We start from the raw sequence: 24,461 nt of genomic DNA, 5'->3' as shown, positions 1-24,461 counted from the left end.
ATTTAATTTGATATGCTTAATATTTACACATCTCTTCTGTAGGCTCGTGTGACGTATTCACGGAGCTGATCAGCGCCAAAGGCAAAGACGTTTTGTACATCGGCGATCACATATTCGGGGACATCCTCAAATCGAAGAAAATCGGCGGCTGGCGAACCTTCCTCGTTGTGCCCGAATTGGTTCAGGAGCTCCACGTGTGGACGGACAAGTGCCAGTTGTTCGCGCAGCTGCAGACCCTCGACGTTCAGCTCGGCGATATGTACAAGTACGTATCGGTTTATATATCTTTTTTTATTTTTTATTGCTTAGATGTGTGGACGAGCTCACAGCCCACCTGGTGTTAAGTGGTTAATGGAGCCCATAGACATCTACAATGTAAATGCGCCACACACGTTGAGACATTAGTTCTAAGGTCTCAGTATAGTTACAACGGCTGCCCCACCCTTCAAACCGAAACGCATTACTGCTTCACGACAGAAATAGGCGCGGTGGTGGTACCTACCCGTGCGGACTCACAAGAGGTCCTAACCAGTAATTATGCAAATTATAATTTGCTTGAGACAGCTCGTGTGTTGTGGAACGCTTATCCAGGGGCCTTAGACACCGAACGCGAGTGCTGCTGTCCATCTTGAGATGAGATGTTAAGGATACAATTCAACTGGACGGCTATTATATCCTTCCAAATTATATTTGGGGTTTCCATGCGACCGAAATCAAAATAATCTGTACTGTAACATATAATCTGTTCGGTCTTACATTTGTAGTTTCCGTAAGTTGATTTCTTTCTACTAAACTTTTTTTTAAATTTTGAATAAATCTTTTTTATTGCCTAAACAACTTTTTGCGCCCAGCGTATTGGCGCAACTTTAAATGTATTTTTGTAAATTTATACAGAGACTTGGATTCGAGTACAAAAGAGAAACCGGATATATCCAAGCTCCGCATGTCGATACGCGACGTGACGCACAAGATGGATCTGGCGTACGGCATGCTCGGCTCGCTATTCCGTTCCGGTTCGAGACAAACCTTCTTCTCATCTCAGGTCAGTACCTAATATATGCTGCCGCAGTACCTAGTATGCGCCGCCGCACCACCTAGTATATGCCGTCACACTAGCTAGTATGCGCCTCCGCATTACCTGCACAACGTGCACGTGTGTAAATACGTTTCTAGGTGACAAAATAAAAAACAAGTATGCAAAAATAATAATTTAATTGAAGTTTTTCACCAAATACTTTAGGCATTGTTGTAATAAGGTCTATTTTACTTTTTGATTAGTCGTTTTGACTTCTCGTTTACAAAGGATAATATACATACAATACTATACGTTTTATCAATGTGTACGTACCAATGTACCGATTAGATCCGCGTATATAGGAATAGGGTCGCTTTCATTCAAGAATAGTGAAGGCGCGAATAAGGAGTTTTTACTGTACTTAGTGGTAGACAAGCACAAGATGGCGACAGACTCTAGCAGTGTAATGTTTATTATTGGTTCAGGTGGTGAGGTATGCCGATCTGTACGCGGCTTCGTTCCTCAACTTGATGTACTATCCGTTCTGCTACATGTTCCGTGCGCCCGCCATGCTGATGCCGCACGAGTCTACGGTGGCGCACGAACAACGGTTCACCCTCGACACGCCGACCATTGACCGGTCAGTGTTCAACGATAACTAACCATTATTATTATAATTTTTCCTACCTATGCTGATAGCCTTGAGAGGCTATTTCAGCTTACCCTAGCGTGTGTAGGTGAGCTCACGGGGCTCAAACCGGACTGTTGCTAACACTGACCCTAGCAACAGCAGTGCTTCGCAGAATCTACCACCGGATCGGAAACGCGACCCACTGAGAAGATCCGGCGAGAAACTCAGTAGGCTGTGTCTGTGGGTTAATTCGCTCGTCGAGTCCTTCGTCGCAAGCGACGCGTTCGATGAGGACGGTGACCGGTAACCATTATTACATGCCGCCGCTATATATATATCGTCTTCTCGCATTAAAATTGTATAATCTCAAAACTTACTAATTTTACAGGACAGTGTTTTAAAGGTTTAACATGTGATATTTTTAATATTAATCCTCTTTGCAACATTTTTTTTTTACCAGTAACATTATCTGTATTTTAAAGTAAAATAAAATTATGTATTAATTTTGTGTATAGTAGTCAAAATATAGGTGATCTAAAAAAAAACTAAAACTAAACTACGCTCTTTTGACAGTATTTATGAGAAAAATACTGGTGATCCGAAATGATTCGGCATATCAACTCAATTTCGAATATTTTTGAAAATACACTTTTAATGCGAAAAGACGATAATAATATGTTACGGTAAATGTACACTCTTGGGAAATGTACACTTTGACCGGTAAATGTGCACATTTGCCAAAAAGTTAAGTATATGCGATCTGAATATAATGTATATGTACATTTCCTGGCAAATGTGTACTCTTGCCTTCACGTTTTGGTAAATGTATACTCTTACCTTCATGTTTTAAGAAAAGTTACAGTAAATACAAATAAATTGATAATGTTGTTGCAGTAAAAAAATATTTATTTAAATAAACATAATAATACAAAAGGCTTTAATAACGAAAATTATTTTATTTCAAAAATGTTAATGACAAACAAAACATACTTTTCTTTGCATATTATATAGCATGTGGTAGGTTAAGTTAGGTTAGTAGTTGAGCGCATGCGCATGTGCACCACATCACTAGCACTTGCGATTTCGTATTTTGTATGCCGTGCTGACATTTACCAAAACGACATGGTCATTGTGAATTCAATGTACATTTCCCTTGTTAGTTGAATGCACATTAGCCAAACGAGGAGGCAAATGTGCACATTTACCGGAAAATGTGTACATTTGCCGCGATACCTACTTTTACCGTAACACACAGATCCTCGGACAAGTACTAAAGTTTAAAGAAATAAATCAACATCATGTAAACATTTGTAACTGGTGACAGAGGAGATACTATGAACCCGCTTATTTCTGCCGTAAGACAGATGGGTTCTGTTTCTAGAGTCTTCATGTTTCACGTTAAGCAGCATTGATGTATTGTTATCTATGGGCTCCGGTAACCATTTAAGACCATATAGGCTATAGTTCGTTCGTTAAACTGCCAAAAAATATTATTATTATTATAGTTTTTTTTTCCTATTTTCTCATCAAAAAGGTTAAGGCTCGTGTCTACGGCGAAATTTTTTGCTTTTAGTCTTACAAAGACTTGAGGTGTGTCTAAAAATAATTATCATGTTTCATGTTATTATCTTTAATTTTTATAAGCTTGTTTACAGTCTTAGTTGATAGATGGCGTTATTAGGCTATAATATTACAATTAAACTTGTACTTAAGTCGATAAGATCGTAGACACAGCTAGTAAGTGAATAAATAATAATTTCTATTGACAGATCTAGACATCCAAGCGCACAACGTAGCTATGGCGTCGTCACTCTAGCGGAGGACACTTCTGAAGAAAACAGCATCACCAACGCACAAGAACCCATTGATGCCAAAGTAAAATCAATAAGTTTAAAATTGTTTCAATCATAAAATATGTTACATTCCAAGACTTGAACAGAGAAATAAGTTTGATTTAAACATTACAGTACAGTGTGATATGTGAAATATGTGAATTTTAGCTTCATACATGTGCATACACAACAAACAAAAAAAAACGAGAAATCCGTGGGTTCCGTTGCTAGTAGGTAAATAATATTTCAAAAATCGATTCAAGTATATAGTTATTTAGAAAAAAAAAAAAAAACAGTTTGTAAATCGAATTTTAATACCTACTACCTACTTATAAGTTCGTAATGTAAAATGATAATATTAAAAATATATTTTTTATGACTTTAGGCAGCGGGATCCGTGCCCCACGTACGGCCTGAAACACCCCGACAACTCACGCACACACACGACGACGACTGTTCGGACGACGAAGACGTCACAAAGGCGGCGCAACACAAATAAAAACCGTACCTACCGTGCTATTTTGAAATATTGAATTCGAACTGAATAAAGAACACACCGAATTGTGAAATGAAATGTTTGACGTTTGATTATTTTGAAATGTTTTCTTCATGTAACAGAACGCAAATGGATCGCATTTCATGAATGCCTTTATGTTCATGTTTTTATATTTCTTATACTAGAAGTATAAGGTCGTTGTATGATTTATTCAATTATTTGATTTATTAAATTTTTTGTCAATTTATATCCAATCAATAAATTGAAATTGACGATCCACAATAGTAAATGAAAAAGTGTAATTTTTCCGAAGCTATATTTGTTCACATTGTATTATTATATTCGGTTAATAAAATTATACGTATATTTTCATTGTGATACTAAAAATTGAATCTATGCATAGCATATGTTATACTAGAACGGAAAATTATAAAAACGTTTAGAGCATTTTAATTCAAGGGCTCATCGAAGTGTTAATTTTTTATTTTGTTTGTTTTATTTAGTCTATTTGTCCTTTTAAATATGTCGAGATTTTATAACGTTTTATTATTATTATTATAGTCAGCATTCCTAGTAATTTGTGATGATCTGTAAAAAGATTTTATGAAAGTGTCGTAAATTTTTTGGAATAAGTTGGAATTTTTATCTTACAAAAGAGTCGCGCAAAGTTCTCATATGTTCTTCAATATGTTAAATTAATAATATTTCTTACTATGTAATGTACTGTATGAGTAGTCATTTAACTCACTTCAGTTAAAATGTTTGGATAACAACTAACTTTTTCTTCTACATATATCTCGCTATTAAAAATTGGTTTAAGAAAACTTCTATATTTACCTCAATTTATTAATTATTTATCTTTTGTTTATAACTTAATTTCTGTCAAATTTCAAGATTTTAATTATAATATTGTAATCAATTGGAATTCTGTATATTTAATTCAAATTATCGGTCCTGCTTGTTCTTACATTCTTTTAAACCGAGGATAATCGAAATATTCGGCGATACTTAATCGATTAACCATTTTAATGAGCATCAAACCAAAATAGATTTCAGTTTCGTAGTAAACACAGGCTGTGTCAAATTAAAGCGACATTTAAAATGCAATGTTTAACAATTACATGTACATAATTATGTAAAATGTTTTCATGTTTTGGATCGCGTAAGTTGACTGATTTATTGCTCTTGTTAATAATACTTCAACTTAAATGCAATTAAAATTTTATGTAAAACATACTGTTCACCATGCAAGTCTCCTGTTTTAATTGCGAATAATACATTGCGGGCTGGAAAAAAGTATTTTTTTAATAGGCCTTTCTAATCTTCTTTCTCAGGGATACGGCTACCTCGAATCTTTTCCTTTGCACGACTCTCTAAATGACTGAAGGTTGTGTATCGATGCAGAATATTATAATCGTAGTTAATTTATAAGAAATACGTATCAATTATTTTATACACATTGATAATAAAGACCATAGTCAAAATAAAGTTAGTTATTTGAAAGTTTCCTTTTATTTCGATACGTTATAACAACAATTCCTCTAAGTATTCTTCGAATTCTTCTTCTCGAGATTTTTCCTCGGTTTCTTGCACACCTAGAAGGTTTATTGGTATAAAGTCTTTCAAATATAAAAAAAAGGATTTTCAAATCATATCTGAATCAAGCTACCTCACTTTTCTTAGTTTAAACAATAAAAGAAGAATATAAGTTACTATTTTTGAAGTGAAGCATCTTTAGGCATGTCGAGAGTAAAATTTCGCGACAGATTCGTTACGGGTAGAGAGAAAAGATACGATTTAGACAGAGCGAGAGTGAGAAAATAGAGCGTCTCGCGAACCCCTCGACCGTGGAGAGGGAAAGGACAAAGCGAGCTAGGTCGTTATTTCGTTTAGCGGCATTTATTGGATTTCATATTATTATAAATGACTATGACATATGTATGACTACATTGCAAGGCCAACGGTGTGAACAGTTTAGTTTCTAAAATATTTACAGAGAGCGGTATTTTAAATAAGAGTAATAATCATATATTTAGCCTCAAGAACAGGCAAAAGCAAGCTAGGTCGATTCTCTTATACACAGCATTCCCTATTACAAGAGAAATTTGATTTAAGGATGAAAAATTAAGAAAACCACAATACTACACACCGCAAAAGAAGTTTCCCTTCTTTCACGTACACCACACGCACCATATTTTTTTTAGTATGTTACTTTATTTTAGTTAAAGGCAGGGATCTTGACTCATTTCAAGTGGATTTTGTCATGATAGGTACTGAATTCAAATTTAGAAGATTGACACAATGAAATGTAGTTTAAAATATAACAACAATAAAAGATCACCTCTCTAAAATTTTTAAGATTCTAAAACGTGAAGTAGCTCGAATCAATACTTTGGGAATACCCAAAATAGTTCTTCGTCTTAAATTACTGTAGTGAGTGAAGAGCATATTACTTTATGTAATGAGACAGGTAAGTGCATCCACGTCCCAACTTAACTTTTCTTAAAGTTTTGAACATATTTTAATGAAAAAGTATCTATTTAAAAATCTCATTACAGTTTAAGTAGTAATTTTATCTCTCATGTGGTGTACCGTCATCAGAGTGCTACATTAAATTGTGGAATATAATTGAAATGTAGACCCCAAAATAAATCCCGTACGGTGGTAACGCAATAAAATAATGAGCGGATTCTTGTAATGTCTTTTTTAGTTTCCAAAGTACATAAATATATTTTTAATGGACACATTTTTGTTATAGTTTTCAGGTATACTAATTGATGACAAGTGTACGTGAAAATACCTTTCTTCCACAAAGACTCCTCTATATCTTCAGAGGCCTGCATTTGTCCCTTGGAGGTTGAAGGCTCTGCAGGAACATCAAGTGGGGGAGTTTTTGGACCTTCACAATCGCTTTCGTCACCTGAACTCTCATTTTTGTGCTTTTTCTTCCTTTGCGATTTCTTTAACCTCTTTACTTCTCGCTTCTTAGATTTGTAGTTTAACTTGGCTGAACAATCTGGACATAAACCTGGAATAGCACGATTTTTCAAACCCCAATGCAAACAAAGAAAAATTAGATTATCAAAAAAAATATTTTAATGATAAGTATTAAAATTGGTCGCTAGGTTTTCCATACGAGTTCAACAGCATGGAGAGACCATTGTGTAGGGTGCGTCAAAGCTATTCGTTTAAAATTTGAGGTATGTAAAATCGAAGATGCGCCCCTTTGTTGGAAAAATAAACCTAGATAACATTCAATACCAATAGATGGCAATGCTTTCCACTGCACTGATTTCGTCACCCGCGCCGTTAAAGCTTACTATTTTTTAAAATGCAAAATAGTCCCTCTCTGTCCATTTTGAAGGAAGCCATGGCAACAGCTAGTATAACAGGTAGATTACGATTGAAGTTATAAATTAATAACCATAATCCCATAACCTGTGATGTTATTACCGTGAAAAAAACTAAAGTGCTAATTAAAAAAATACCGCCAATGTTTTTAAACAGCTAAAACACTTTCCTGGAACTTTCCTAAAAATTAATAACACTGGATATATTGAAGCATACTGCCATGTTATGCCCGCACTCGCACGAGGTCATTTACCTTCTGAATATAGACGAAACCTATTCCAAGTGTGCCTCCCGTGTCGTTGGGAACGTTTTATTTTTAGGTCAGTTAAAACCTTCAACGCTCAATATTGTGTGCAACATTTTGGATAAATAATTTTCAACGAACGTAGTATTCATTTATTGAAATGCAAATAGAAGTGTAACTTTTTATTCTTTTAGATGAGCAAAGTTTAAAGCACACCTGATAGTGAGTGGTAATTGGGGTATCTATACATCTTAATGTGGGTGTCGCAGCCACTTTTAGAAACGATTGAAGTTTCGATTGCATTATTACAACGGATGCTCTTAAAGTAAGAGAAATGAATGAGAGTAAGAATTGGGGGGTTTAGTATGTTACACTGCTACTAAGAATTGATGATATGGAATTAGTAATAGTAAAAAGCAGACCTCAGGGTCGCATACCCGTATCTTCGCATTACGTTCTCACATTTACGTAGGAATTATGGTTATCGCGCTCTTCAAATCAGATTGCATGTTTGATTCGTTTTTTTTTATTGCCACTGCAGGCAAACGAGCATCATCTGACGGGGAGTTTTTTTTTTTTCGCTATAAGCTGATAGCCTTGACAGGCTATTTCAGCGTAACCTTAACTAGTAGGTGAGCTCACGGGGCTCCAACCTGGCGACGTTGCTAACACGAACCCTCGCAAAAGCCGCGCTTCGCAGAATCTACCACCGGATCGGAAACGCGACCCACTGAGAAGATCCGGCGAGAAACTCAGTGGGCTGTGTCTGTGGGTTAATTTACTCGTCGAACCCTTCGTCGCAAGCGACGGGTTCAACAAGACCGATGACCGGTGCTTGAGGTACCTAAAAGCACCGTTAGTGGATCGGGAGGATCCGAAATGACGTGTTTTGGACGACGTCGACTGCTTTCCATTCTGTCCGCAGGATCGGGAATGTTACCGGCGGCCACGATGAGAGGGTTCTCGTGTTGTGCCGCTTTATCGAAGTGGAACGGGGAGTGGTTACCGTCGCTTGAATGTCAGTAATACCAGGGGAAGAACCAAGCCATTGCTTACAACGTTCACGAGATCATTACTAATAGGTACTACGGATGATTGGAAATAATGGATTCTTATTGGGAATCTATGAGAAATTTACGATATGTGCGAATATAATATATGTTGACTAATCTCCAGGGTTTTTGAGTTGCACCAATAAATATAAGAACAAGTCTATACTTGCTATGCCTTGCTAGCCTATGCTGGCTTTGCTGACGGCTCGAATTTGTTAAAATTTGTTAAATAAGTAACATTTTTAAATCTCTTTGTGTACGCCCTTACAACAATCTATCATAAAGTACAATTATTACTTACTTTAACCATCGGCTTAAGAAAACTATCGAGGAAGGTTTGTGCAATAGCACGTATTTTAAAGTTAAGAATTTACTAGCTGATAGTGCGACGGGGGAACAGAACACTCACTACCGAACGTTTCTTTTTTTGTTTCTTTATTGAATAAAGTTTTAAATATAAAAATACGAGATTCAATGTTGTCTGCGAGGCGGGACAACCCAAGAGTTTTTTTTTGTTTTGTTTATCAAGCTACCGATAGATGATTCTATAATTCGATGAAATATTTATCATTCCGCCTTGTTTAATAATATAATAATAATAATGCGTAGAATTAGAATAAGTAATTACGAAGCGAATGTTACGTATCAGTGTACGTGATCAGAACAATTAGATCGAAAAGAGATGGTTGGATGACAATACTACACAGTACTTTGATATTAACTATAAGAAGTAAATATGTAGCCCGTTCAAATTTCCATCTTAAGCTAAATAAAAGTACCTATGTAGGTACTTACCTAAAATGAGTTGATAATGAAATTAAATTAAAGTTAAAATACATACGAAGCTTCACTAAAGCATTCTTTTTCTCTCCGTCTTCAGTGTATGCGAAGTTGACTTCCCAAGATTTAAGTTCTTGACTATCATTGCACTGCTTGTTCCCGCATTGAAATTGACCTTTTCCAAGAACCACTTCTTTTTCTATTCTCCATCGAAGTGCTACCTAAATTTTTAAGAAATTACATTTTTATCTTCAACTTATGTTCAGTTAAGCCCACCGTTGCGTAAAAGAGATTGGAATGTTCTAGAAACCTATTTAATCTAGTCTACAAAATACATTTTTGTCTTCATATAGTGTTGTTGCTCTTGTTGTGGGAAAAAGATTTCATGGCCCAAATAGTATTCAATGGTTACCGTTATTCCATTGAGGAAGTCGTTTGTAAACATACCTATATTAAATAATTGCATATATCTATGTCAATGAATCGGGTATTTTAAACAGCATACACAGAGCGACTCTTCGATGATCCTATTTGAAAGGGGAAAAAACAATTTTTTCAGACTTCGCTTGTCAATAGTGTCTAGTGAAACTCAATAGCTTTAGAAATGTATTTAATATTGTCAAATTATATTTACTCTAATAGTAAGTAAATAGATATTATGTACTAAAGATATTCTATATTTTAGTTATTAAGAAAAATATGTTTTATTTCAAACTAGCGACCCGCCCTCGCTTCGCTTCGGAAACATTAAATTTTATTATTGATAGCTGAGTCCCGCGATGTTACCTACCCGCGTTTATTGTCGTACCGCGGATGACGCCGCGGGGCGAAGCTAGTCCAAAAAAAGTAGCCTAAGTTACTCCTTATATCATCAGCTACCTATCAGTGAAAGTCTCGTCAAAATCGGTTCAGGCGTTCGAGAGATTAGCCGGAACAAACAGACAGACAGACAGACAAAAATTGTAAAAAGGTTATTTAGGTGTATGTACCGTACCTATATATATTCATACTATAAAACGGTTATTTCAACATTACAAACAGACACTCCAATTTTATTTATATGTATAGATGAGGTTTGACTGTTTGATTTTATCGACCACCCAGGACAGAGGCTTGGCTGTATCCAGAGCTTAACCGATATTTTGTTCTACCTATTCTACTGATGTCGAGGGGTCATACTAGATTCACCGAACAAGTAGGTGAGCTCACGGGGCTCTAAGCTGGAGACGTTGCTAACATTAGCCCTAGCAAGAGCAGTGCTTCGCAAAATCCATCACCGGATCGGAATCGCAACCCACTGTGAAAATCCGGCGAGAAACTCAGTGGGCTGTGTCTGAGGGTTAATTTACTCATCGAGCCCTTCGTTGCAAGCGACGGGTTCGACGAGAACGGTGACCGGTATGCTCGTCTGCCTACAAGGACAATAAAATTTTTTTTTACCTAAAAGCACCGTTAGTAGATCGGGAGGATCCGAAATGACGTGTTTGGGGCGACGTCGACTGCTTTCCATTCTTTCCGCAGGATCGGGAATGTAGTTACCGGCGGCCACGATGAGACGGTTCTCGTGTTGTGCCGCTTTATCGAAGTGGCCTTAGCAGCACTACCTACCCTTGACTGCGGTTTTCAGATTTTCTTAGATGGGAGGACGAGCTCACGTCCCACCTGATGTGAAGTGGTTACCGGAGCTCATCGAGGTCTACTAAATCCTTTATTCATAATATTTAGAGACATTATGCATAATTTACTTTTAAAATGACGTCATTCTTAGGTACTAACTAGTTTATTCTAACAAATCGCCTGTTCGGATCTGTAATGTTTCTGTTCATTCAAAAATTATCGTCATTCTTAAGTATTGTGTAAATATAGAGAGAGATAAAATGTTTTTAATTCTACGACGGATCTAAGCTATTCATAAAAGGCATCTGCCGTCAGTAATATTATGTAGGTACTTGTGATACCTACTCAATGGGTGATAGACAGATGTGCGTTGTAACTGTATAACCTCGCGGGTGAATACGTAGTTCTATATTTAGCTTACAGAAAGGCATTACGGCTATTGTTCAACGCCCCAGTATATCACACAAAGGAAGGTCTCTCGGGCAAAAAAGGCAATTGAATCACGCAGGGGACCGTCCCTACGTCAGCCTTAATGCTAGGGGAGTACGTTAACACGAATAAATTATTTATTCAATGTGGCCTTTGGACTTCGATCGCGTACTGTAAACAAATAATATACACGATAACGGTTGTGGCTTCGCTTACGAAAATAAATTAAGCGGTCAAGATAAGCCTTTTCAAAGGTCGTAAGGACATGGAATGCATAAATCGTTGAGAACTAGTCTTTAAATTATACGTTACGACACCTCAGTACCCGCAATGATTCACAACTTACTTTATTTTCTTTGTATCTGCTTAGATCACAAATACAATATTCTTTGAAGAGTTTGTCGTGATATTTTTTGGCTAATTGTTTTTCCCATGTGTCGGCTACGTCATCGTCTTCCCACAGAAATTTGTGGTTTTCTCTAATCACATCGAGGTCAGTTCTATCTCTGGACGTGTCGCGTTTCAAGCGCGTCGTGGAGCCCTTGGTATTCAGGCTATAAACGTTTACTAGGTACTTATGCAATTCATAAGGATTAAGATTACGCAACCTGGCAGACATCGTTAGCGTAACCTAAAACAAACGTAAAACGATTTATTGAATTCATAAAATAAAAGAAGAACCTTCAACAAACAACTCTTTAATAAAATTGAAAATTATTACATTTTCTCTAAAATATTATAATTTAGCAAACGGACTTATTCTAATTGTCATGATGAGTCTATAACAAGGTGCATTTATTTAAATAGTAAAAATTTCCTTTTAATGTGTCAATAAATAAAAGGCATCTTATGTTATTTTGTGCAAAAGTTAATATCTACTCTGAATATTATTGTCAGTCTTGTAGATTTTGTGTATAATTTTCACATTTGGCTCAATATCAAATACTTAATCTACAAACAAGTCATGTGTGTAAACATTTTATAGATCATTAAATACAATAAATATTATATTAAAATATGATTATTGTCTATTACAAATTCAACACTAGAACAATATTTTATATTTTATCAATATAATTATTTACAAACAGTTTATAAAATGTGGCACAAGTGAAAGTGTAGAAAACATTCATAGTATAAGTTAATTGTAAATATCTTTGGAATTTCGAAATCAATATATTATTGGTCGTAAGGTAAACTTTTCATTTTAGAAAAAAAAAAAAAACATTTGTGATGTTGGAAAAGAAGATCATATTACTGTAAACTTATTACTAAAATTACATTAAAATTGATCAAATTGGGTGGTGATTAACCTTGTTTATTGACCACCAAGCATTTCTGCTCTTCTAAGTTGATACTTCTTTATTATATCCAAATATTTTTTAACAAATCATGTATACCATCTGACTTGCCTATAGGCAATACAAAGAACTTATTACTATTCCCTATCAATATTATTAACTACTTTATTTGGTATAGTTTTAGTCTATGTGAAGTATAGAATAGGCATTTCTAATAAAATATTATTGCTTTGGTTACAGCACAGTACATTACGAAATCACTTTAAATACTTATCTAAAAATTTGGCAAAAGTGTTCTTTATAACTGGATTTATTTTAGTACCTCGAGTAACATTATACAAAAATATTAAAGCTCTCAAGAGAAGCAGGAACAAGATAAAATTTGTGACATTACATATTTGTAGAAGGCCTCAGTAGAAAATATTTCTCTATCTAATGTAAATATTACAGTAAGGCTATCGGAATCTTTGGACGTTTGACCTATATCCACATTAAATATCACTTTTATCATTTCTAAAAGGCAACTTTGGAGATATGTGTGATCTTATCGTAAGAGCACCTGTGAAGGCTTTTTACTAGTATCCTAATGCTATTCTCAAACATGCATTAAAAGTTTATAAATAAAATCCCTAAATTCAAAAGCAACTACAGCAGCACACACGAGTGTATGAACACTCTCACAAACACATAAACACACCATAATGACTAAATTATGAACTAGATCATGATAGTTTTGGATTTGGTATATAACATTTAAACTAAAAATCATACAACTAAAATTTGGCAATGAGAGAATCAGACAATCAAGCTAGTATAAAAGAATCAACCACAACATTATTATAATAATTTGGCAACAATTGGGACCATCTCAATGATCTTATTTGTCCAAGATGCAGGCTTCTAATTTGATACATTTCACATGAACTTTTTCGATATGCAGTGCTGATATTCACTGATACACAACAATTACTTGGCTCTTTCATTCATTCTATCCATGCGTTTTTTCATGTTTCTTCATATTGTCAGAGCGTGTGAAGGCTTTGTCACACACCCCGCAGTAGTAAGACTTCTGTTTTGTGTGAACTGTCATATGACGAGATAACTCACTCTTTGTGACAAACTTCTTTTCACAGACTGTACATGCATGCTTACGTACATTTAAGTGAAACTTCATATGTATGGACAGTGAGCTGGATTGAGAGAAGGCTTTGTGACACAATTCACAAACAAATGGTCGCTCACCAGTATGTTTTCGTAAATGATTCATGAAACCTGTCTTAGTATAATCTTTTTGACATAAATGACAAAAACTAGACTTAGAATCTAACATCCCAGGGAAATGATTATTCATATGTTTTCGGAGCTCCCAGTAACTTGGGAATTTTTCTGAGCACATTCGACATGGATGCTTCCTTTCATCACTAGACTTTGCACTGCATTGGTGTGAAGCAAGCAACTGTTCATTGGAAAACATTTGATTACACTGGTTGCACACATGACTAGCATCAGAATCGGTTGATAGAGTGACTTCCAAGTAGTTTTCAATTGACATAACATTCCCATTGGAGCTATCTGGATCATCTCCATTTAATGGTATGATTTGGTCTCTATCGGTTATGATATCTTTGGTATCCATTTTCTCGATATAATCTTTGTAACCCAGTGAATCTTTATCTGAATTGTTGTTATCAGGCTCTACTAGATGTAGAACGGGCGACACGCTTTGATCTCTTTCAGGCGAACCCTTCTCGTTATCAGATTGCTCAGGCCGTGATGATACGTTGTTGTCCGATTCCCATTCATTTTCGACAATTTCTACGTCGGAATCGGAATCTTCAACACTCGACACTGTTGTTCTATTGTTTTCCAAATGGAATCCGATATCATCGAAACGCAGGACATTCGAAGGAAGTTTAACCCCCACTATTGCTTCAATCGCCTGCCATGAAAGCTCCTGGGGGTTGTTCTGCATATTAGATCGGACTAATCTAACCTACAAACCAGTGTTCAACCATTATAAAATTTAAACCTTTGATACGATAAATTAAAATTATGTTAAAATATTACCTTTTATGTGCACGGCCAACAATTTATTATTATTTTTGGATGACGCCCTTGTTTTCTACATCTAAAAATATTATGCTTTGCACTTGCACTAATCTTTTTTTGCGGAATTTATGGTCATCATAGATTAGACTTCACAAACGAGATTTATGGATTTTAATGGCATAGATCACAGAGGAAACTGGAAAGTGCATTTGTTGGATATGTCTCCTTTGTTAATTTAAAATTAGGACCAGCAAGTGTGGCTGTACGATATTCCCAATTTTTTTCTACAAAGTTCTTCCAATTACGATAATCATCAAGTTTTATTCATCAAGTATCATTTTAACACGAAAGTTGTACTCCTAAAATATTCTTAGAATAATTAGAAATCACTTAAATTTCTATATGCTTGTTAATATTCAATATCATTAAAAATAACTGAATTTATTAAAACCGCGCTAATCGTACTTTAACGAATAATTGGCCGTCTTCACTGACATTTTTTTGTTGATGTATTGTTGAAGTTTGTTGAAGTTTTCAATACCGGCGCATGCGCAATGTAGTCGTGAGGTGATTGATTGCTTATTAGATATAAAATAATTAATAATTGGGAATTTAATTGTTTTTATCATCGAACAATCACTAATAGTCGTCGAACAAACGATAATTGATCAAGTTTAATTAATCTGAGCGATAAAAATAAAGATATCTAGTAAAGGGAGCCAACTTAAGGGTGATCATTTGTTTAGTTAATTATAAAGAAATAAAAGACGAGCAAAATTTTTTACATTCGAACATTAACAAACAAACTACGAACAAGTAATTAAAAATAAAAAATATCCGAAAATAAAATTTTTAATGATCTTCAGTTTCACTATTCAATGTGTGACAATTGAATTTGACAGACAAATTGTTTACTTTAAATTAATACCTACTTAAGTAATGTAAAAGTAAAGTAAATAAGATTTTTTAGGTATACATTAAAACTGAGACGTAATCAATAATATGAACTCACTACAAGAATTACAGGCAATTATTAAATCCAAAGATAATTTCACTAAATTTGTCATAAATTCTGAAGTACCGGCTGTCTGCAAAAATGAACCTTGCATGCTCGGAGTGGATGAAGCAGGCCGTGGTCCTGTGCTCGGTAAGAAACTTAAAATGTGGTGAAAAAATAGATCTAATATTGAGTATGAATGGATGAATATGATCTATCCATAATTATAATTATAATTAAAAAAATGTACTAGTTACAGTTATTTTACAGTAGGGTCTCATAGGTTTATACGGTTTGTATCAATCTTGTTATAGTGAATTTCATAGGTTTTTTATAAAGTGTAGTTAGTACAGTTAAGATTGTAGAAATGTATGACATGTATTTTACAATATTCATCAAATAAATAGCATTAGGATTGTTACTGTTAATCTAGTGTGTTTTGTTTTAGGACCTATGGTGTATGGAGTATCCTACTGCCCTTTAAATCGAAAGAGTATTTTTGAGGAATTGGGCTGTGCTGACTCTAAAGCTCTTACGGAAGCTAAAAGGGATGAAATATTCACAAAAATGTTGACTGAGGAAGACAGCCTCAATAATGTTGGCTGGGCTGTTGAAGTCATATCACCTAATTACATTTCCAATTCAATGTACAGACGAGCTAAATGCTCACTAAATGAAGTAAGTTTTGTTTGCTCTTTGATTCATATACACTCACTGTTAAGGTTGGCGATATTAGTGGAGTGAACTCCTGAATTCATTGAGGCTCTCGTGGATAAATTTTATAATAATATTTAAGTGTAATTAAAGAAAAATCTTGAACAATTTTCTTAATATAATATAAATTTAATCATATCTAATTTAATTTAAATTTAAAATAAACAAACTAAGAATGCTTTTTTATGAATTTGCTGAAAGTTTATTAAAAATATTAAATATATGTAAGCAAAACCACATTACAAAAACACAGTAGAACCACTTAATAGAAGTCATAATATATTGTTGGTGAGCGGTCATTAATCATTACCAAACTATTGCGTGAATTTGGCACACTGTGAAGATGTGGACAGGATTTGTTGATTTAATGTGCTTCACATTACTGTTCAAAAGTTGTGAATTCATTTTTGTTTGGGGTAAGAGTTATTACACGACCCTTTGCTTATGTGTTGAAGGCAATTCATGTCAAAGTTGAATCTTCTAAAGTCCTCTGTCACTCAACAACCTGTGTTTGTGTATCGGATGAGATAAAATTTGAGCAAGGTAGCCTGGGGGCAAGGGCACACTTATTAAAAGAGTCAATGCTATCATCTTGAGGTCAAAGTCCCAATCCGATGGTATAATAGCTAACCCATTTTTTAAATTGCAATGCATTATTGCTTTACGGCAAAAAGCTCTGCTTGCTTCAACATAAGAATATTGCAATACTTATGTTACTGTTACAGGTGTCAATGAATTCTGCAATAGATTTAATTAAGAAAGCTGCAGAAAGTGGTGTCAATATTACAGAAGTTTATGTGGACACAGTGGGGCCTCCAGAGAAATATCAAACAAAATTATCTGAAATATTTCCTTCTTACAAAATAACTGTAAGTATATTTGTTACACATAATAAAACTAAAAATGATTGAAAAACTTATTTTAAAGAGTGAATTATACTGTAAGGTAAATGGTATATAAATGTCATTAATTTCTTTTTTTTTATATTTAGCATTATAATAATTGTCCAGGAAAAATGAATAGTATTTAAAGTAGTATATTGTATTACTTAAATATGTAAATATATTAGCTATTGTACATAAATTCAATTATTAAAGGAGAACTTATATTAATATGAGTTTGGGATTATATTTGATTGATTTACTTAATTAGTAATCTATGTGTAATTACAAACTGTAATTAATGTTTCAAGGTGGCGAAAAAAGCCGACTCTATCTATCCCATAGTATCAGCAGCAAGTATTGTGGCTAAAGTAACCAGAGATCATGCACTAAAAGTATGGCATTTTAATGAGGGACTACAATTGGATCACACAGAATTTGGCAGTGGATATCCGGGAGGTGAGTTTTTCACATTATTTTTTACTAAATGTTTCAAAACACTACCAAAGTTCTGAATACTAGATATTGGGTTAGTAAATGAGGATATACAGCATCATGTATTAGAAAATCTTTAGCAACAAGTAATTTGATCAAGCAAAATGAGCTCAATCACCCATATAACAATAAACAAAAAATATTAATCTTTGGGTGGGTGTAACTTTTGAAGGAATCAGGAAATCTAGGCAACACTGAAGCACCTATCTATCTTTTTTAATGTCATAGAAGGCAGCTGAATGTGACCACCGATGCTCCTACAGAGCACCATAGCTGTCCACATTCTAAATTTGAATAGTTCAACCAGTTGCACTAACAAGGTTAAAGCTGTTATTAGGAAAATTTGGCAATACCATTCGGCTCTCTGCTCATTCCACAGATCCATTAACAAAGAAATTCATACGCGATCGAATCGATAACGTTTTTGGATATCCGCTTTTGGTACGGTTCAGCTGGTCGACAGCAGAACTCATGCTGCAAGAGAAAGCGGCAGCGTGCACGTTTGAAGACGTAGACGACCCTGGCAAAGGAAAAAGTAAAAGCACCAAAACTATCAGCTCATTTTTCACGCTAAAGACCGAAGACAGTAAGCCTCGTAAAAGACATAAGTTTTTTGAAGAGAGGCATTTAAGCACTTGCACTGATTTTGATTAAAAGATTTGAACATGTACGGTTAATTCGTTTAATTTACACAGTCCTGATTTATTCAATTGGTGGATATTTAGTATCGTGCCGCATATTTTTCTTAAAATAACAGCGTTATATCCCAAAATATTCTTGCTCAAATTTAGTAATACTTACTAGTCAGGCACCCTTGCACGGTCGTAGTTGTGGTGTCGACTGAGTTATGTATTGTGAAAATCGTTCATTAGTATTGTTAAAAGATATCAAAGATGTAATGGTATTTAGCTTAAATTTGCAAGTGAAAATAACTGCAGTGCATTGTGATGAGTAGAAATCGCAAACAATTTGAATACGTTTTAAGCTGTCAACTGTTGTACAACAACATGAAGCGTGTTTTATCATCTGGCGTATCTCCAACGATTCAACATTTTGGAAACGCTGCCCGCCGCTAACACATGCTTCTTTTACAAAATAGGTGTTACACAAATTAAGTTATCTAAGATAATCGAAATTTTAGTTGCCAAACAGTACCTACATGTTCAGGTATCGTAGATTGAGGGGAATCAGGACCCTTTCCAATTCCAACACAAATTTCCAATGGTTTTTCTAAGGGTAATACCAATAAAATTGAGATTAAAATGGTTCCGGAGGTTTAATTTTTTACATACGATGCATTATTATACATAGTTCATTACAAAAGATACACAAAAACTTAAGAAAAACTAGCTTGATCCGATTCATTTTAGCTTTGGGGTAAATAAGGTTACGTATGGGGGTAATAGTTTTTCGATAGGGCTGGCACTGTTTAGTTGTTAGGTAAGTACCTAACTTTATGTAATGAACTTTTTAATATCTCTAATGAGTTACAAAACTTTGATGACTAAATAAAACTATTTAATATTCTTAATTGGTGGTTAAGAATACAAAAGTCATTTTCAGTTCAACAAAATTAAATCTAACAACTCAACAAAAGCATTGTGACATCCCAGATTTGTCCCTATTCTAACTCTAGTCCCTATTCCCCCCAATCTATTAAAACAATATGTCATTACTGATTAAAAGAATGATAAAACTTTCGCGAACAAATTGATGCCTATAAAAGATTTGGTAATGCGATGAAAGGCGTGGGCCGGTGGGGTTCATCCAAGAAGGTGAGTTGACGGGGCACGGGCGCTCTCCTTCAGCGAGCATTAACATGCGAGACGCGATGTGCGCGCACATACTTGCCATGAGCAATGCGGAACGTACCGACCTCACTTAGAGAATTTAATTGTGTTCCATTATCATATTTAGGTTCTTTTACGGTAAGTCAAAAGTGAAAACTGAATGAGAGGCTACATCGCTTGTCATTCGTCAGTCGCGATCGATGGCGATAACTTCCTTCGGGCGGTAGCTAAATTTACAATCGGCAAAATGTTGTTTCGGTATTGTGCTGCTTTACTGGCGCTCGCCGTTTGCGCCTCCGCGATAGTAGGCCCGAATAACGTTACCAAGACTGATACGCTGAAAGCAGATTCATATTTGGCCGCCTATTCAAAATCACGGATAGAAGCAGAAAAGGCAAAACAAGGCGTTATCATAGTGACCGCGAAAGACGGCGAAAAGAAAATATCGAATCGTGACGACAGTTCGTCTGGATATGATTATTCTCCACCGAGCGACAGTTTCAGTTCATCAGGATCGTCAAGTTTCTCCGGACCATCCAGTTACTCGCCATCTCCGAGTTACGGAACGCCAGTAAAATTCGAACCTGAAATTACCTATGACACTCCCCCGAATACTTATGGCCCTCCGTCCCCTAATTATGGTCCACCAAGCCATTCGTATGGACCTCCGGCACAAACATATGGCCCGCCGGCTCAGACATACGGACCACCGGCTCAGTCGTATGGGCCACCGATTTACAAACCCATACTCCCTGTCTACGGACCGCCCCCGAAACCATCTTACGGTGTACCGTATGGCATGGCCGGTTTTAATTTCTTCGACAAACTGTCTTTGAAATTAGACATCCTAACGATTGCAAAGCTGCTCCTCAAATTTCTAATATTCAAGAAGATAGTGACAATGCTGGCTGTAGTTTGTATGTTGCTTGTGATACCAAAGCTAATCAATTTCAAAAAAGACGACGCTGTTAATAAGGATGAAGAGGACCGGACCTATGGAGCTAGAAACGGTATGTTTTGATCATTATTTGAAAACAATGAACCCATATCTGTAAGTACTAATGTAAGGTAGCTGTAGCGATATGATTTGACATCGTGAGTTTAATTGTTGGTATTCATGCGTAGTATTTCTGAACATAGGTGATCGCTTAACTTCAGGTCGGTCGTGAGCTCATCTGCGCATGCATACCTAAGTAAAAAAGAAAAATGGTAAATAGAATCATTGTGGTTACACATTACCTTTTACAGTATAGCTAATGACATATTTGTATTCAAAGCAACAGTAATTTCCAGCGACGTTTTTCAACAAAAGCAATAATGTCTTATTGTATTTTACTTATGTTCTGCGGTTGATAACTGCAAAAACGTTTAAATTAGAAAATGTGGTTATTGAATTGTAATTCCATTCAATCACACGATATAATATATCATACCATGTACCCGTATTTAAAGTCTATGCGCAACATTGTGTTAGATCATTGATTTTAAAATTAAAATCAATAAAATAAAGGAGGAAAAATCACAAAAACGTAATTAACGTAGCTAACCGTAAATGCTTTTAATTGCAGTAGTCTGTCAAACTAACTCACGGTTCATTTGATGTTAAGTAGCTACCGGGGTCCACGGACATCACATCTTGAACGCTGCCCACATTAGGAGATGAATATCGGTGGATGAGTTTAAAGTCTAAATAAAAATGTGAAATGAAACCCATTAATTATTTTCGATAGAAATATGCGAGATATTGGGACCTATCCATGCATTGCTTATCTTGAATACTCGTACTACATGCATACTTATAGAAATAATAATTTTAAACTTTACTACGACTGAAAACATCAATGTCGGTTACGTTTTGGTGTTCAATAATGAATACTCTCTCTCCCTCTATCAATTCAATTCCATAATTTGTTCAGTAATTCATTAGGCAGATTTCCATGCGGATACAGATTTCCCTCGAGAGGACCGGACGTTGCATTATATGCACTAAAACAAAGATTTTCGAACCTCAGTTTTTCGGAAGTATTTTTTCTGAGGTATCCTTGCAACCCGTCTACGCTCTTCAGACAGTGTTTAAACGTCCAGTACAAGTGTTCGCCCAGTGATCGAAATTTGATCGTAATTACTAATAAATTTAGTTTAATTTTAAATATTGTATTATCTCATTTGTTTTCTTAGTTACATTTCATGTAAAGAGTGAAAAAATCGTAAAATTTTTGTATCCATAAGATTAGGGCTAGTCGATAGCTATTACAAAACAAATTGGTTGACAAACAGAAGAAAAGGATACCGAATTGTTTTGATTTTTTATCTAACTTCTATCTTCTATCTTCTATCTATCTATATATATAAATATGGATTGTTGTTCGTTAGTCTCGTTAAAACTCGAGAACGGCTGGACCGATTTAGCTAATTTTGGTCTTGAATTATTTGTGGAAGTCCAGAGAAGGTTTAAAAGGTAGATAAATATGAAAATGCTCGGAATGAAATAAAAAATAACAGTTTTGTTTTTTCTTTGATGTGTCCCCCGTCGGACGGATTCCTTTTGTTTGTGTCTTTTATTTATCGATTGAGGCATTACGAAGTCTGCCGGGTCAGCTATTTATTTTATGTATTTGTAGATAATGTTTTTTTTTTTTTAATAGTGGTGCAGTTAACATCAGCGCAGCAGTTGTTGGAACGCGCAATCCTTGTCTACGGAAGGCAGGAACCTTCGTGTGGCGTTATTTGTCGAATGCGCAGAGTCGTCGACGACATTTACGAATTCCAACCTTATACTAGGTTAGTGAAATAAATACTTTACTTGTAAATTCATAAGAGTGCCGTACGCTTTGTTTGTACAGGAAGATAATTTGAGCAATATCTTTAATATTTATTGTGTTGGTAATTTTTTTTTTATTTTGGCATATTTAACAAAATTCTTATAAATGTAAAATGATTTACTTTTTATCACTTGTTATCGTATCCAAACCTTTTGTTGCATGATTTTCTTTGTTTTTTGTTTATAGGCAACGATTTTAAATAAAATAATGTAAAGCATGCTTGTTTTTGAGTGATGGTAGTGAAGCTATACAAGATACAGATACCCTAATTTATTGTAGGAATATTTTATTTTCACAGTCCGTACATCAAGTTTTGTTTAAACTACTTTCAATTGAGTATATAATAGTAATTATAATGACTTTATGTACTTTGTGGAAGTTGTAACAAACATCATTGTTCATAAAATGTATCTAGTTATTTCCTTAATTTCAGAAGTAACAATGTTGGCTCGTCGTTGTCATTATAAAGAGAAGCTAAAAATGAGTCCGGTGCCATCGGCGTTAGTCGTGAAAACTACCTACGTAATTCTACTATTTATTGATTATAAATTATTTAGTTAGTGATTATTTATTATTAATGTAAGTTAATAAATAAACAATTAATATTGAAGTTTTAGTTTTTTTTGTGTCGTGATGCTCAATATGAATTTGCAAACTAATTATGTAATATCAAAGATGTGGGTACACGTAATAAATAAATAAAAACAGGAGAATTTAGGAGAAATTGTACTTTCTCCAAATATATAGGGGCCAAAGACCGACGAAGTATAAACTTCAACAATGCTATACACGGCTCCTTAGCCATCCACGCTGAATACTGATTAGCTTCCGATATATCATCGACGACGAATAATTAAAGAATTGGGTGACGCGCCTTATGCATGCACGGATAACTGAAGGGAAAGTAATTTGAAAGCGTTTTGATTTCCATTGATTTATGGGAAAGGGTAGCACGTCATGAACCGGATTTGTGTTGTTTTAATGTTCAAAAATAATATGCCAACGGTTCAATTTCGAATTTTCACGTATCCGGATAAACGGTTGAATAAGGTAATAATCATTATTGTCGGCCGCAGTTTCTATGGCAAGTGGTTACCGTTAGAATTTCTAACAATTGTTATCTATCTACCTTTTGAGATGCACTAATGTATTTTTAAAAGTTGATTGAAATCGTGTGAAAATTCTTTACACTTAGAGTCGTTCAGTATTTCAATGACTTGAGATTTCAATACGAGAAATGAAAGGGCTATTTCCAACAGATTTATAAAATTAACAGTACGGTTTATGAACCTACACGCGTAGACAGATACCACCAGTCTGCCTATTTCTGCCGCCAAGTAGACATTCCGATTTTGGGATAGGAGAGCATAAAACACCACAAAATTTGGACTTCCTTTATGTTCCAAGGTGGGTAGCAGTATTCCCGGTTTGAAGTCTGGGTTCGAACTAATTAATCCTATGGGGCCATGAGCTCTAATGATTACACTTATACGCATTATTAGAAGTAAGACCCAATTTCTTGCGAGTTATTTTTAATTAAGAGGTGTTATGAAGTTAAATTTTGAGGAAGATTTCGTTTTTGGCCTTTTCAAGTGCGATCATACTTTTCGGAGGCTTTGTTGAAAGGTCCAATTGAAAAGCATGTTTATCATCGACAGAAGATTAGTCCATGCCAAGCCTCATTGGGATTGGAAACCTCTGCAAAGTTTTTATTGAATGCTTCGTTTTTCTCAATGTATGACTTTAGATCGTTGTTAATAATGGCTTTGATCTGCGATATGAATAATTGAGGTTGATTAAGATGCTCTCAAGAAATTTTATTTTTCAACAAGGAGGAAATAAATTTTTAACACAATGTAATCCCAAAGATTCTTTTGATTCTTAATTATTATAAATTTTTTTTTGTTGCTTACATGGGCTCACAGCCCACCTGGTGTTAAGTGGTTACTGGAGCCCATAGACATC

At 35.0% G+C, this 24,461-nt stretch overlaps 5 protein-coding genes across 25 annotated transcripts in view; 3 read left to right on the top strand and 2 right to left on the bottom strand.

Moving 5' to 3' along the window:
- The window catches only part of Nt5b (5' nucleotidase B), a 33,724-nt gene extending 28,247 nt beyond the window's left edge, over nucleotides 1–5,477 (top strand). For all 21 annotated transcript variants that reach the window (XM_028177869.2, XM_089737501.1, XM_028177873.2 and 18 more), the window contains 5 exons: nucleotides 43–265; nucleotides 895–1,042; nucleotides 1,501–1,655; nucleotides 3,416–3,521; nucleotides 3,864–5,477. In XM_028177869.2, the coding sequence (XP_028033670.2) occupies nucleotides 43–265; nucleotides 895–1,042; nucleotides 1,501–1,655; nucleotides 3,416–3,521; nucleotides 3,864–3,977 (746 nt within the window). In that variant the 3' untranslated portion in view covers nucleotides 3,978–5,477. The remainder of the gene's footprint in view (nucleotides 1–42; nucleotides 266–894; nucleotides 1,043–1,500; nucleotides 1,656–3,415; nucleotides 3,522–3,863) is intronic.
- Nucleotides 5,468–14,950, bottom strand: LOC114245630 (protein FRA10AC1 homolog). The gene is made up of 5 exons (XM_028177875.2): nucleotides 14,816–14,950; nucleotides 11,794–12,078; nucleotides 9,463–9,622; nucleotides 6,775–7,002; nucleotides 5,468–5,569 (listed from the first exon to the last, which is right to left on the bottom strand). The coding sequence occupies exons 2-5, from the start codon at nucleotides 12,064–12,066 to the stop codon at nucleotides 5,499–5,501; spliced, it is 732 nt and encodes a 243-aa protein (XP_028033676.1). The 5' UTR covers nucleotides 12,067–12,078; nucleotides 14,816–14,950; the 3' UTR covers nucleotides 5,468–5,498.
- On the bottom strand, nucleotides 12,130–15,011 carry LOC149500162 (uncharacterized). Its single transcript, XM_028177874.2, has 2 exons — nucleotides 14,816–15,011; nucleotides 12,130–14,741 (listed from the first exon to the last, which is right to left on the bottom strand). The coding sequence occupies exon 2, from the start codon at nucleotides 14,718–14,720 to the stop codon at nucleotides 13,737–13,739; it is 984 nt and encodes a 327-aa protein (XP_028033675.1). The 5' UTR covers nucleotides 14,721–14,741; nucleotides 14,816–15,011; the 3' UTR covers nucleotides 12,130–13,736.
- Nucleotides 15,012–15,681: 670 nt separating this feature from the next.
- On the top strand, nucleotides 15,682–18,554 carry LOC114245580 (ribonuclease H2 subunit A). The gene is made up of 5 exons (XM_028177801.2): nucleotides 15,682–15,944; nucleotides 16,243–16,472; nucleotides 17,234–17,377; nucleotides 17,701–17,848; nucleotides 18,264–18,554. The coding sequence occupies exons 1-5, from the start codon at nucleotides 15,800–15,802 to the stop codon at nucleotides 18,536–18,538; spliced, it is 942 nt and encodes a 313-aa protein (XP_028033602.2). The 5' UTR covers nucleotides 15,682–15,799; the 3' UTR covers nucleotides 18,539–18,554.
- Nucleotides 18,555–18,701: 147 nt separating this feature from the next.
- Nucleotides 18,702–23,106, top strand: LOC114245624 (uncharacterized). Its single transcript, XM_028177860.2, has 3 exons — nucleotides 18,702–20,684; nucleotides 22,320–22,455; nucleotides 22,930–23,106. The coding sequence occupies exons 1-3, from the start codon at nucleotides 19,835–19,837 to the stop codon at nucleotides 22,961–22,963; spliced, it is 1,020 nt and encodes a 339-aa protein (XP_028033661.2). The 5' UTR covers nucleotides 18,702–19,834; the 3' UTR covers nucleotides 22,964–23,106.
- The last annotated feature ends 1,355 nt before the right edge of the window (nucleotides 23,107–24,461 follow it).

Source organism: Bombyx mandarina, chromosome 23 (genome assembly GCF_030267445.1).
Source record: "Bombyx mandarina strain Sakado chromosome 23, ASM3026744v2".
Lineage (NCBI taxonomy): Eukaryota > Metazoa > Arthropoda > Insecta > Lepidoptera > Bombycidae > Bombyx > Bombyx mandarina.
Note: the sequence above shows the minus strand (reverse complement) of the source record. Positions and strands in the feature narration are given on the sequence as shown.

Coding starts and splice junctions, on each gene's coding strand:
- LOC114245630 (XM_028177875.2), bottom strand. CDS start 12,066: ATGTCTGCCAGGTTGCGTAATCTTAATCCTTATGAATTGCATAAGTAC. Junction 9,623..11,793: donor GCAGATACAAAGAAAATAAA/GTAAGTTGTGAA, acceptor TTAAAAATTTAG/GTAGCACTTCGATGGAGAAT. Junction 7,003..9,462: donor GAATGCTTTAGTGAAGCTTC/GTATGTATTTTA, acceptor GTGCTATTCCAG/GTTTATGTCCAGATTGTTCA.
- LOC149500162 (XM_028177874.2), bottom strand. CDS start 14,720: ATGCAGAACAACCCCCAGGAGCTTTCATGGCAGGCGATTGAAGCAATA.
- LOC114245624 (XM_028177860.2), top strand. CDS start 19,835: ATGAGAGGCTACATCGCTTGTCATTCGTCAGTCGCGATCGATGGCGAT. Junction 20,685..22,319: donor GACCTATGGAGCTAGAAACG/GTATGTTTTGAT, acceptor TTTTTTTAATAG/TGGTGCAGTTAACATCAGCG. Junction 22,456..22,929: donor GAATTCCAACCTTATACTAG/GTTAGTGAAATA, acceptor CCTTAATTTCAG/AAGTAACAATGTTGGCTCGT.
- LOC114245580 (XM_028177801.2), top strand. CDS start 15,800: ATGAACTCACTACAAGAATTACAGGCAATTATTAAATCCAAAGATAAT. Junction 15,945..16,242: donor AGGCCGTGGTCCTGTGCTCG/GTAAGAAACTTA, acceptor GTTTTGTTTTAG/GACCTATGGTGTATGGAGTA. Junction 16,473..17,233: donor CTAAATGCTCACTAAATGAA/GTAAGTTTTGTT, acceptor TTACTGTTACAG/GTGTCAATGAATTCTGCAAT.